The 13,679-nt window shown below is 37.4% G+C and overlaps 1 protein-coding gene across 1 annotated transcript in view; it reads right to left on the bottom strand.

Annotated features, from left to right (window-relative positions):
* The window catches only part of TBC1D5 (TBC1 domain family member 5), a 587,873-nt gene that overhangs the window by 188,395 nt on the left and 385,799 nt on the right, over positions 1 to 13,679 (bottom strand). The window contains exons 14-16 of the mRNA XM_052000341.1: positions 12,244 to 12,294; positions 12,088 to 12,157; positions 1,626 to 1,798 (exon numbers count right to left, since the gene is read on the bottom strand). Of these exons, the coding sequence (XP_051856301.1) occupies positions 1,626 to 1,798; positions 12,088 to 12,157; positions 12,244 to 12,294 (294 nt within the window). The remainder of the gene's footprint in view (positions 1 to 1,625; positions 1,799 to 12,087; positions 12,158 to 12,243; positions 12,295 to 13,679) is intronic.

Raw genomic sequence — 13,679 nt, 5'->3', positions numbered from 1 at the left:
TGTGCATCCCCTTTGAGCAGCAGTGTTTCTATTGGGATTGTATCCCAAAGAGATCTTAAAGGAGGGAAAGGGACCTGTATGTCCACGAATGTTTGTGGCAGAAACTGGAAAACTGGATGCCCATCAATTGGAAAATGGCTGAATAAGTTGTGGTCTATGAGTGTTATGGAATATTATTGTTCTGTAAGAAATGACCAGCAGGATGATTTTAGAGAGGTTTGGAGAGACTTACAGGAATTGAGGCTGAGTGAAATGAGTAGAACTAAGAGATCATTATACACGGCAACAATAAAATTATGTGATGATCAATTCTGATGGTTATGGCTCTTTGTTATGAGGTGATTCGAGGCAATTTCAAGAAGCTTTTGATGGAAAATGTCAATTGCATTTAGAGAGAAAACTATAGAGCCTGAATGTGCATCAAAACACAGTATTTTCACCTTTTTGTTAGTTTGTGTTTTCTTTCTCAAAGTTTTCCCCCACTTTTGGTCTGATTTTTTCTTGTGCAACATGGTAAATATGGAAATATGTTTAAAGACTGCAAGCATTTAACCTATATGAAATTGCTTGTTCTCTTGGGGAAGAGGAAAACAGAGGGAAGGAGAAAAAATTAGAATTCACAATTTACAAAAAAGAATGTTCAAAACTATCTTTTTACATGTATTTGGAAAAAATAAAATGCGATTGAAGAAAAAAACCTAATGCACTTTAAAAATGAAAATTCTTACTGTTATATTACATGTGCACAGATAGATGAATCAAAGTTTGGGGCAGGCCAAGTGGATAGAGGCATGATTAAAAAGAACAAAGATCCCTTTTTATCATTTCTGTTCCAATTCATCCACCTATATTCTTGAGAGGTTGTGGACCTACTTCTCATGGAACAAGGAATGCTATTATATTGGTTCCTAATTAAAGGAACCTTACAGATTTGTAGCCTGTGGCCTTATAATTATAAAGGACTTGAGTTAGTAGTTTCAACAAAACAAAACAGGATCAACCAGAGCAATTCTTTTAATTATGACCCCCTTTTTTCAAATGTCCTCAAGTCTTTTTTGTTTTGGCCCCTTTTTAGAGCCATCAGAGATAAAGACAATAGAGTGGATTAAAAATTTTTGCATGTAAGTTACCATTTCTTCATCTATTTAATGAATGGGAACATTATTTTTAAATCTCCCCAGGCATATTAAAAAAAAAAAAAAAAGCTTACCTTTACTTTATATCTTTGTGTAAGGTGTATGTATATATGCATGCTTATTCTGTTGCTTTAAATGTTACATTTTTGGGCAAAAAAGATGATTTGTATTTCTAAATGATGAAGCCAGAAGACCGAAGCCATCACATGCTCAATGATTATAACACCATACAGCTTGGCCTTATGTCTACTTCCTTATCACAATGAAAGTCTTTCTCTTGGCTCAGTAAATAAATTCCCTGGTGTGAAGGATTCTACTAACTTATTCCTTTGGCTGAGTAAACTTTTCTTTTAAATAAAACAAAGGTTATGAAAATCTAAAGCAATCATTTAAAATGTCTTTCTCTTCCTTTTGAAAATTATGTTGACCATGGTATTTTAATACAAATTCAAAATAAAATGATTACTTTAAAAAGCCACGAACACTTACAGCCCATAAATTTGTGGAGCAATTTCTAGTCTATTCAGGTGCATGTAGAGTTCAATATCTTGCTTCTTCAGCAGATGGTCTTGAATCTGGTTTACTTTTGTAACAATAGCAATAGATGGGCCTAAATCCTGTGGTCTGGCAAACGGGATGGTTGTGATCACTGTATCTTTTCCCTAAGACCAAAAGCAAGAAAAAAATTATATATTATTATTATTTTGGTATCTGTATAAACATAATTTTTAGATAATGTTTATAGAATGGTGTATGTATGTGTCCTAAGTATGCTTGAAAGAAATGAGAAAAGAATATGCTAATTTTCATAAATTATTATCTGAGGCAAATCCTATCTTTAAACAATGTATAAAAATCACAAGAATCTGCTTCATTTATCATTGGCCTAAACAGAGTACAAGACACAGAAGAACTGAGTTCAAATCCTGCCTCAAATATCTACTAATTCTATTAGTAGGCAAGCTACTTTACAAAGCTAAGGTTTAGTTTCTTCATCTATAAAATAGAGATAATAATTATAGCTTTCCTCACATGGCTGTTGAGATAATAATATATGTAAAATAATTTGTAAATGTGTAAGTGCCATATAAATGTTGGCTTATTAACATATTTGATAAAATATTAATAACATCAATATTAATAAATGTTATGAATACCATTTAATAAAAATAAGTAATTAGTAGAATAATGCTTAGCCCTAAAGGTTCTAGTCAAATAGGGAGAATCTCTTGGATATGCTAGGTTCACACAGATTTTCTGATAAGCAGAATCACAAAAATAATGATTCTCTACAATATCAAATGAGACATAAAGCAGAGAGAGTTGTAATTTCCAACAGCATTTGAAAATGACCATATTTTATCTGAGGAAAAGCAATGAGGGTCAGGTCTAGAGCAGAGCTGGTGGGCAAAAAATAGAAGGGGATGGTAGGAAATAGCCAAGTAAATGCCAAACAGAGAGTTTTGTACCTGATCCTGGAAGTAATAAAGAATCCTTGGAGTTGAGGACTCCTACTTGTTTTGGGGAGAACTGGCAGTTAAACAGAAAGGCTATCAACCAGAATGCATGCTATTAGTGTTTTATTCTAGGCATGAAGGAGAACCTCTACTAGGCTGGTAACAGTACCAATGGAGAGAAAGGGGCAAATATAAGGATTGGGGGGAAAAAAGCAGAATGTATCTAAGAATGTTTTGAATGCCTTTTTATTATTGAATACCCATTTTTTTTTTTCCATTTCTGCTTAAGCTTAGATTTGCAGGGTAGGTCAACCAGAGTAGTATCTAGAGCTCTATTTCTCTTTGGAATCTATTATTTTAATCTTTTCTGTATTTTCTATTAAGTACAGAAGAGTCTTTTATTATTCAAATTTTCTTTAATCTTTGAAGGATTTTCTGGTTACTTGAAGATTTTGTTGTTTATTAAATTGTTAAAATTAACTACAATCTGTCTTGGAGTTTGTAGCTTTGGGTTTGTTGATTTTCTTGGAGGCTTTCTTTCAAATGATATTTCTTTCTATGTTCAGAAGTTCTGGGAAGTTTTCTCAAATTATTTATTACGGGATGATGTTCAAGTTTTTTGAACTATCATGCTCTTCAGGGATACCTATGAATTTTAGGATTGTCTCTAAACATCTTGAGTTTTATTTGAATAGAGAACATCTTTTTTTGTTTGTTTTTTACTTCTCTTCTTTTAAGCTGTCCTTCATTTATGGGCATTTGTTTTCCTAATCTATTGTCCTCTCCTTTCCTTGGTGAGACTTTCCATAAGATTCAAATTTTTCTGCTTTGTCAAATATTTCTGCTTTGCAGAGCATAAATTCTGCCCTTACAGTGCTCATTTCAACCACTCAAAAAAGCAAGCTTACATTCCATGTTGTCTTCAAATTCCAGAAGATCTCATTGAAGGGTGAGTCATTTTCCTTTTTTAAAAAATAATGTTTATTTTTAGATTTGGGGGCCATATTTCCTCCAGCTATTAGTGTTTCTTTTCCTGTTATTTGCTTATGTTCATTGTCTTTTAAGTTTCTTCCTCCAGAGATCTTCTGTAATTTTAGTCTTTACTCCTATATTTTTTTGTTCACTTTCAGACTCCATTTCCTCCTACAGTGATTTCTCTGGGAGTTGAATCTCAAGCATCTAAGCCTCCTCACATACTGAGCAATTCAGGGCTCACCAGCTTAGCTTTCTGCTCCAAGTGACTTTTTGGATGCATAGAAATGGCATCAGATACTGGTGGACTCTTTCCAGCAAGCTGAGTGAATTGCCACCCAATTCCACTGAGTTCTCCCCTGGAACTCTAGGGTGTCTGCCACGTTCCCACAGTTCCAGCAGTACAGAGTGCTGCCATATTGGTGTGACAGCAGTGGGGGTTGATTTCTATAGTCTACAGTTTGCACTGCAGAGTTTCCAGGTGGAAGTGGGAGTGTCATGGAATGGACTTAGACTCTGCTTCAAGCCCAGATGTTCTACATCATTCCCTCCGTTCCTCTGCTCTCCTGAAGAGATATTTTGCAGCAAAGAATGCTATTGTACTATTGTTGAGGTTGGGAAAGGACCCAAAATGTTGAGGAGTCTCAGACCCGGTATCTCGAAGGAATTTGCAGGCTTGAGCCCATATCCAAGTCAAGGGGCAAAGTTTATTATAATTGTAACGCCAATTGAAGCGGGTTAAATTGGAAAAGAATTTAGCAAAGAAACTGGAACAAGAAGACAAATTTATCTAGTTCTCCCTGTCTTCGATATGCCAATTTTATGGCCTAGAGGTAGAACTGAGGAGTGGTCTTGAGACCACTGGTTGTTGCTGACTAGCAGATCTAGAACTATCCTAGGTCAGAAGACTTTAGAATCACTGACAGACAGATTGCCAGAACAATGGTACTCCAAGGTTGGGGGGAGGGGAGGAGAAGAGGGAGGCCCTTGGGATCACAGATTCCAAAGCCAGAAGACTTTAGAATCACTGACAGATTGTTAGAACCAAAGCCCCCTAAGGTCAGGGGACCTTAAAATTATTACTGTCTCCCCTAGAAGCTATATTCCAACAGTGCTGGCTAGTGGGGCCTCATCACATTTCTACAGTGAAGAACAGTGATCTCCATGATGCTGGGTGTAAAGCTGCATTTTGTTGCAAGTTATGAGAAATGACTATAAGAAGCCATATCTTGGAGAAAACCAGAGGGTCACCCTATCTTCTAGATTCCTCACTGCAAAAGTCCAGATTTCCCCCCCTCCCCCAGAAGGACATAACTGATGAGATTGCATGGATTCCCCTTCTTGGTCAGACCTCATCCAACCTTGCAAGTAACCTAATGTAAGGTGAGGTTATGTTTTACTCAAGTTTGGATGGAGACAGATCCCTTTGTCTAGAGAGCCTGAGGCTGGGAATGGTCCTGTATTGCTGAGAGTGGTTTGGGAGTGAGATATTTTCTCTCTCCAGGGTGACATGATAGAATGACATCAATCCCTACTGGAAGCATATATAAACTGTGAACCCACAGTCATTGGTCTAAAGAGATACAGCCAAATGACCATTCTTTTACTAATAACCTGCTGGTCTTATTAATAAAATGATTAAATTACCCAAGTACTCTTGAACCTTTTTAAACTTTACAAAGCCCACCTTGTATGACTGGCAGCGAGAGAGAGAGGAAGGGAGTGTGGAATTTCAAGCTTCTTTTGTGTTGCTGATGTCCTAAATCTGAACATGTCTCCTCTTTTGGACAGCTTTGATTCTGAGCTTAAACTTAAGGAACTTTCCTGGCGGCAGCCGCCCCCTCCCCCCTCAAACTGGGGAATGTTCAGTTATCTGCCTGGACAACAGGCTTCCCCAGGGATCTGGTTAAAAAATTAAAAAAAAAAAAAAAGGCCTGAACCAAATGTTCAAACTAGTTACAAATACTTGTTGCTTGGTCATGGCCGACTTTCCCTGATCTCAGCAACTGATGTTGCCTTTTCCCGCTCATTTTAAGATGAGGAAACAAGTAAACAAGAGTTAAACGACTTGCCAAGCTCACAGAGCTTCTGAGACCAGACCTGAATTCAGAAGATGAGCCTTCTTGACTCCAGGTCTGGCCCTTGAACCACTGTACCTCTTAGCTGCCCCAAAATTGTTGTCAGTCTGGTCTGACTCTTTGTGATCCCATTTAAAGTTTTCTTGGCAGAGGCACTGGGAGGGTTGGCCATTTCCTTCTCCGGGTCATTTTACAGATGAAGAAACTGAGGCAGACAGGGTGACTTGTGCCCTGCCCAGGGACAGCGAGCTAGGGAGTGTCTGAGGCTGGATTTGGACCTACGAAGAGGAGTCCTGACTTCAGGCCTGGGGCTCTGGGTACTGCACTATCTCCCTCAGAAAATAGTGGTACAGTGGTCCCTCACTCTTGGACTTCCAAACTCTGAGAATTCAGTATTGGGTATATTTGGATGAGAAAACAGAGTCGAGGCACTTGATGCTTGCCCAACACTTGTCACACGGGGTTGCTTGTGTGGCACACCGGCTGTCCCTGCCCCTGCCGTGACTGACTTGGCTGCTTCCACGGGAGGCTGCGGCTTTCAGGACTGCCCAACTAGGGCCCCGGATGCAGAGGCTGTGCATGTTCCTGCAGGATCATGTGGCCACAGCACATAGCCTCTGGAAGGGGCATTGAGCTCAGGGCGGGCAACAGCAGTTACTGAGGACCAAGGACTCTTGGCAGCCCCAGCCCTGGGGAGGCTCTCTGACCAGGGAGCCTCCCCCATTGGCCACCCTGGGATTGGGGCAAATGCACAAGGGCAGGAAGAGAGCAGCCTGGCTGGGCTGGGCTGGGCTGGCCTGTTTCTTGGCATCTGGAAGTCCCACTTGTCCTTTGGGGATTGAGTAGGGAGGGATGGTTAGGCTCTGGCCTGGAGATAGACTCCTTATGGGAAAAATCCCTTCAGTACTTCTCATTTTCGCCACTACTTGTGCTTTCTGGATCAATTAAATACTCATTAAAAACGTTAATCCGTGTGCCAAAAGTCCATAGGGTGGACCTCAATTGACAACACTTCAATTGATTTCCTCTACATTTACCATTCCTGGCTCTCATTTTCTTCTATCTCTATCTTTTGGACTCCACAGGTAGCAAAGTCTTTTGGAAAAAATAAAGTACTTTACAAATAAAAGTTACTAACACTATTACTAATCCTATTGTGAAGGATCTCAAATATGTCACATATATAGCTATGACTCATAAATCCCTTGTCTAATATTTTCAGGACTTCTCTACACAAATGTAATGCTGTCCTCATCTAAATCTGAGCTTAGAGACTCCTAAAGAAAAGTCAGAGTTTATGGAATTTATATCAGGCCTGATGTCCTGATTTCTTTTAGGCTTAAGTTATCTAAGGCAGTAAAACTTGATTTTAAAGGATCAATTAAATTATGCTGACACAATTGTGCAACCTAAGAGACGCAGTTGAATCTGTCAGTACATATATTTTCAGACATTCAATGCTGATGGACAATAAACTGGATTAATAGAATAATAGAATTAACCGATTAATACAATAAATACAACATCATTCTGGATTGAATTTGGGAAAATGTCCAGTGCCTTCAAAGATCTCAAAGCTCCTTTCTGAAGTTGAATGCCTATCTTTTTAACATCAATTTTTTCATATCAATTAATCTACAAATACCTCTAAGTACCAGGTACTATATTATGATAGCATATGACTAAGACACTTGGATTAGTAGCTGCCCCAAAAGGCAAGGGAGACAGAATGATGAGGGAGAGGAGGCTATAGCCTACTAACAGTAACTATCAATACTACCTACTTACTATCAATAAAGAGGCAATTTAAAAGTACCTTGATAGATGGAAGATTTTCATCACAGTATGGTTCTATCCCTTTGGTGGTAGATAACAATAATTATGATAATAATGAGTATGAGAAAATTAAATGAGTATCATTTAAATATCACTTTATGGTTTGCAAAGTGCTTCACAAATTATGATTTCATTTGATCCTCACAAGAACCCTGGGAGGTGGGTGCCTTTTTTCTTCTCATTTTGTAGACATATGAACAAACTGAAGAGACAGACATTAAATGACATGGCAGGCCTCCAGATCCAGCACTCTATTTGCTATAACTCCTAGCTGCCCTCATTGCTTCCCTTCTCATTTTGTGTTGGGGACACTCAGCCCAATCCCTTCAGTTTATAGGCCCTGCGTGTCATGTCCATGACCACATAGGCAATAAGCAACCTAACTGGCAAGTAAATTCAACTCTTGAATGAAGTATTCTTTCTATCAAATACCCTGATATTGTTTGGACATCAAGAAAATATGTAGGTTATCAATAGTTTTCGTCCTTTAAAAGTCATTATTAGAGAAATGTAAGAACAGAAAAGAAGGTGGACTAAAAAGGTAGTGAAATCAAGGGTTAAGTATATGCAGTGCTAAGAGACCTGGCACACTGGATGGACCATGGAGGAATTGTAAAAAAGGCATGGACCAGAATGGCATAAGATTGGGTGGTGGTAGCAGACTGCTTTCTCTCCCTTTGGAAGAATTGAAGAGATTGAAGAGATCACAGACACAAATAAATTAAAGAACCTCCTATTGTGTAGAAGAAAATAATTTTTATGTGCTAGCTAATCCTTAAATACTTTAAAATTTGTTTCTTATAACAAAACAATTGTCTTATAATAATTCGGATGAGAAACATTATTACTTTAAAAAATTCAGGACTAAAATCAAATGGACTGTTTGTACTGCTATGAATGATAAGAACCATTTTAAAAATGATCTTCCATTGATGTTCTATCTGAATTAAATGTAATAATTTATATCCATCTTAAAAATTGCATTTAGTATTTTAGAACTTAGCGTTCACTTTAAGCCATCAGAAACATCAGTCACTAAACTATACATATGGATCACCTTAAAATTATCTATGTTTTATTGTATTTGTATTTATTTTGTTAAATATTTTCCTGTGTATTTTAATCTTGTTCAGCTCACACCCAAAAGTGTCATGGGTCCTGTGTTTGATACCTCCCTTCTAAGAAGTCCACCTCTCTCCAAGAAAGCAATTTAAAAGTCTTTGGGAAAAATGGTCCACATGATTATTTCACATATTTTGGTCACATAGTTAAGATATAAAATATAAGTATATGGGGGTCTGTGCCAGTCAGTATGAAGTATTTTTCCCCAGGTGTAATTTTTATCAATTATGCCAAAAAACCAGAAGATAATCTTTTTTAGAAGGCTTGTATAAATTATATCTCTATAGGAAATATAATCTTTAATTGTGGAAGTCTTGGGAGGGAATCTATCCTGAATGAACCTGTTAAAAATGTTTAGTTTAATGAAATCAGATCAATTTCTAGCATGAGTAGTATGAGTTGTCATTAAATCAATAGCATGTGTAATCTATTATTCTGATGCTTGATAGGGGCTCTTGTGTGGTCTATTAAAGACTGCAGGCATAAACTGTACATTAAAAATATTTTCCCTTTGCTCAGAATACTTAAGATAAAAATCTCTTAAATTTAAGAAAGTAGAAAGTAATGCTGATGATCACTTACATGCTAAACAGCTTAGCTTATCTTCCATTGAAATCATAATGGAAGATAAATGTGATGCAGAATATTCCCTTACCTCCAGGATTTCTTTTCATAACAAAGAATGTTATTTGCATCTGTCAATTAAAAATATCTGAAGACATTGAAAGGGGGAGATCTTTAACTATAAAAAGAACCATGAAACTTTCTATTTGCAAACAGTATAAGTATATTTAATGAAATGTTTAAAGGTAAGAATCTCAAGAAACAGATTTTTCAAACTTAAGAATAATTATCATAATAAGAACACGATGTCATTTATGTGAGTGGTTTGTTTTCTTTGGAGATAATCCTTTAGGCCTAAATTTATATTGCTCCACTGTCAGATATCTATCACTGGAAAGAAAGCTCCCTGAGGGTAAAGAGTATAATTCTGTCCAGCAGATTGCCACACCCTTGGCAGCAGGCATTTAGTAAATATGTGCAGGCCCCGAAATGTGAAATGCATTATCTACATTGTCTATATCAGATGGAACCAAAATAGCTGAATGGGAAAAGCTGAACTTAAGTTCATTTGTAGGGACTTCAAAGGAGAAAGAAAGGGACTCACTAAAATCAGTCAGATCGATAAGCATTTGATTACATATTCCTTTTGGTGGGAATTTTATACATTGACTTTTTCATGGAATTAATATGAATGTGCAGAAGTTGCATTTGATTGTTTCTAATAAAAGGACTACCTTTCACTGTGTTGTCTTAGCCACTTAAAGTAATTTGATGGCACAGTGTATGTGATGAAAATGAGCCTGGCCTGGAAGCCAGAGGGCCATGAAAGCTTGTCGAATTAGGAAGATTTGGGCCAAATCCTGCTTCTGACATGTGTGACCACAAGCAAATTACTTCATCTATCAGTTCATCAGGCTGGAACTGGTATTATTGGTAGAGAGTTTTTAGCCAGAAGGTCTTTAAAGTAAGAAAGCATGGCTCTAATTTTTTTTTTTTAAACATGTATATTTCCAGTTAACCTGCATAGACATGCAAGACATGGCCATGTTTGATTCTGTGCCTTTAGTAGTATTGGTATCATTGACATTTTGCTTTTTAAACCTAAAACTTAAATTTTTAAGAAAAAAGGAAAAGAAAGTCATATCTATTTTCAGAGGAATAAATTTGTTGTGAGTCATTCATATTACATAAATATCATACTTTCTAAATCAATTTATAGACTATGAACATCAATATCAAGTTACATATGTGAGACAATAAGAGCATTTTCTGTTTTATGTATAATGCTCAAATATTAAAATACAAATTCCCTTGGGAAGGGGCAATTGACATTAGAAGTAACCGCTGGAAGTGCTGATCACCAGAATGCTAATGTGTTAAAAATTCCTTCAATTGAGTTTTTCCCAAGCCACCTGCCAAGAAAACAACACAGGTACTACAGCCCGGACATAAAATGGCCACCTGGAGAGTCTATGGGACTAGACTCCACTTTTGTGGTATTCCAACGTCTGTTTCTGTGAGGTCATCGATTCGAGGGTTCTCTCTAATGAGGCTTGCCTGCCTCCTCCCTACGTTTGTCATGGGACACCTCTCTGGTGGGACAGAGGGCCCTGTCCATGTCACCCACCATCTCTCTTTATCTTCCAACTCCTCCTGCTTGTTCTTCCTTTGAGTTTCCTAGTCACTGTTTATACCCCCCACGGTGCCCTGCCATCCAGCAAGTCTGGCAGAAACTTTCCCCCAAAGATATCCAGGCCATTTTCTAGATCTACTCTAAGCTCAAGGCCAGCTGCAAAGCCCTTCTCCATGTATGAACCTTTGCAGCAGAGGCTCTAAATCTTGGGGCTGAACCTGCTTGGCTGCACCTATAAAAACCTATGGACTCTTCCTCAGAATGATGTTTTTAAATAACACAAATGACTACAAAAGAAGCCAAATTAAATTGAAATACAGATATATTAAAAAAAAATTACAAATTCATAGACACCAGCCACCGAAGCTGAAGATCTATTTGAAAGTCTCCACATTGATGTCTCTGCTTCTAAAGCCTCTGCCCATTCCAGTCCAGCCTCCACCCACCCTGCTGCTCACCTGATTTTCCTTAATCACAAATCTGATCATGTCAATCATCTACCCAATCAACAACTCCAAGAGCTCCTATAGAATCTTAGCTCATTTGACTCATTAAGTCAGGTTTCTTGGGGCTCTCAGACATGCCCACTGGTCTCTCTTTCCAAGCACTTTCTTTGCCCTGATTATTTCCGATGCCTGGAATGTTCTTGCTGCCTCCTCCACCTCTGCTAATCCCCAACACCTGTCAAAGTTCAGCTTCAGCCCCATCCCTTGCATGGAACCCTTTGCTGATCCCCTCAGCTTTGAGTAGCTCTCTCCCCCCCACTCTCAGGTGCAGACTCCTCATCTCCTTCTGGATGAGAGAGGTACATGCTGTCACCCCTGAGGGAATGCCAGTTCCTCTGAAGGCAAGAAGTGGCTTATTTTTGCTTGTGTGCCTATTACTTTGCATAATATCTGTCGTAGAATGCCAAATGTATACTTGCCAAAAAGATTATTTTATGGAGAACTGATGCATGGCAAGCACTCACAAGGTGGTCAGAAAAACCGATACAAGGACACTCACAAGGTCTCTCTTAAAAAGTTTAGATTTGATTGTACAACATGGGAGACACTGGCACAGAACCACCCAGCATGGGCACCTTTTATACTGCACACAAACATCCATTACATATTGGTCACTGTCTTTTCTGAACATCACATGGATATTAGTGACTCAGGTATTTCTTTTACTGTATTAATTTTTGGAGAGAACATCAACCTTGCTTAGTAAGCCCTGTTCCCTATAAATCATCACTCAAAATTTATAATAGGAATCACAAATATCATAAAGATTTTTGAGCAATTCACCTTTTGACCATCATGCTCAAAAGTCGAAAACCAGGGTTCAGCAGTTTCCATAAGATGTGAAAACATCGCACTAAAAATGAAAGGGAAAAATGGTTATTAATTGCCATAATGTAAAAATTATTGGAAACAATCTGTCAAAGCAGATTTTATACTTACTAGGCATCATGTTCCAGATATTCAGGGTTCAAAAGGGCTTTCATTTCCTCACTTTAAAATGGAAATAAAACACAAGTGAATAATCAAAGTTTGTATTTGGGTCAGTATTCTGCATTTACCACTATAAAGATAACCATATTCCTCCATACAGTTCAAATGAGAAAAATTAGCCTTCTTAAATGAAAAAAGAAACTCTTTTGAATAAATAAAGTCTTTCCTTTCTATTAAGATCAAAAACAAATTAGTTGCCTCCTCTGCACTACAATGAAGTAGCTATCTTATTATTCCAAATAACAAATTACTGAATGTCACAATAAATACCTTGACTATGCTTGATCTAGAATAATTGATTACTCTACAATCTATCACTGTTTGTCCGAAAGGAAAAAAAAATATGGTTACTGGTCAAATTTGCAATATCAAAACATTAATTTATTTTGCTCTAATAGCTTCAATTTTTATTGTATTTTAACAGCAATTAATCAGTGACAGCTCTTCTTATCAATCTGTCTATAGTATTACTTTACTTTTTTGATGTTTAAAGTCTATGGATAAAATAGCATTTCTATCCCCCCTCCTCCCACTGGCAATTCATTTATTTTAAGTGAAGTAAATCCTCTCTGCACAGAATTTTAGAGTCTGTAATTTTTTAAAACAAAGACATACAAAAACAATTTAATGTAAAAATACTACTCCAATAATTACATTGGATATTTCTGAAGTTTTATGCAAAATTTGAAAATTAAAATTGAGCTTTAAAAAACATAGGAAGATTAAAAATGTTAATATATTTGACTGGAAGGTAAACGTGATTAGCTATGTAATGCTATGTAAAATATAGAAAAAACATAATCTGGTGGTCAAAGTATAAAAACATATATGATAAGAAAGAATAAGAGAAGTTAAGAGGAGAAATTCAAATAAAATGCCTTAAGAATTTTTAAAAAAGAGAAATCATACCCTTCATTGGGGTTTGGGGTGGTGTAGGTAGGGGGAATCAGGCAGGCCTTACTCAAATTAGACCAAGAAGAGGAATTTCAGAGGCAGGTGTGGATGGTACAAGAACCGAGGATGAGAACAGAGGACTAGAACTTGAAATAAGAAGGGAGCAGGAGGAGGAGATTGGTGTGACCAGGAATAGACAGACTCCAAAATGCAAATTTCTAAAAAATTAGCAAAATTGGAGAAAACCTGGAGATCCACCCCATACCAGCACTTTTATGAGTCAGATATGGACTGTATAACTTTGAGGTTATTCATGGTCATTCCTCTGCCCATTCCTTTCACCCTGGCTCTCTTTCCCCAGAGCCAGCAGTCAATCCGCAATGGCCATCTTACTGTAGACTGTTCTTGTTCAGTGCTTTTAGTCATGGCTGACTCTGTGACCCCACTTGGGGTTTACGTGGAACAGACTCCTGAATGATTTGCCATGAACT

Source organism: Antechinus flavipes, chromosome 5 (assembly GCF_016432865.1).
Source record: "Antechinus flavipes isolate AdamAnt ecotype Samford, QLD, Australia chromosome 5, AdamAnt_v2, whole genome shotgun sequence".
NCBI classification, from domain to species: domain Eukaryota; kingdom Metazoa; phylum Chordata; class Mammalia; order Dasyuromorphia; family Dasyuridae; genus Antechinus; species Antechinus flavipes.
The sequence above is the reverse complement of the archived record's forward strand: the minus strand, read 5'-3'. Positions and strand labels throughout refer to the sequence as shown.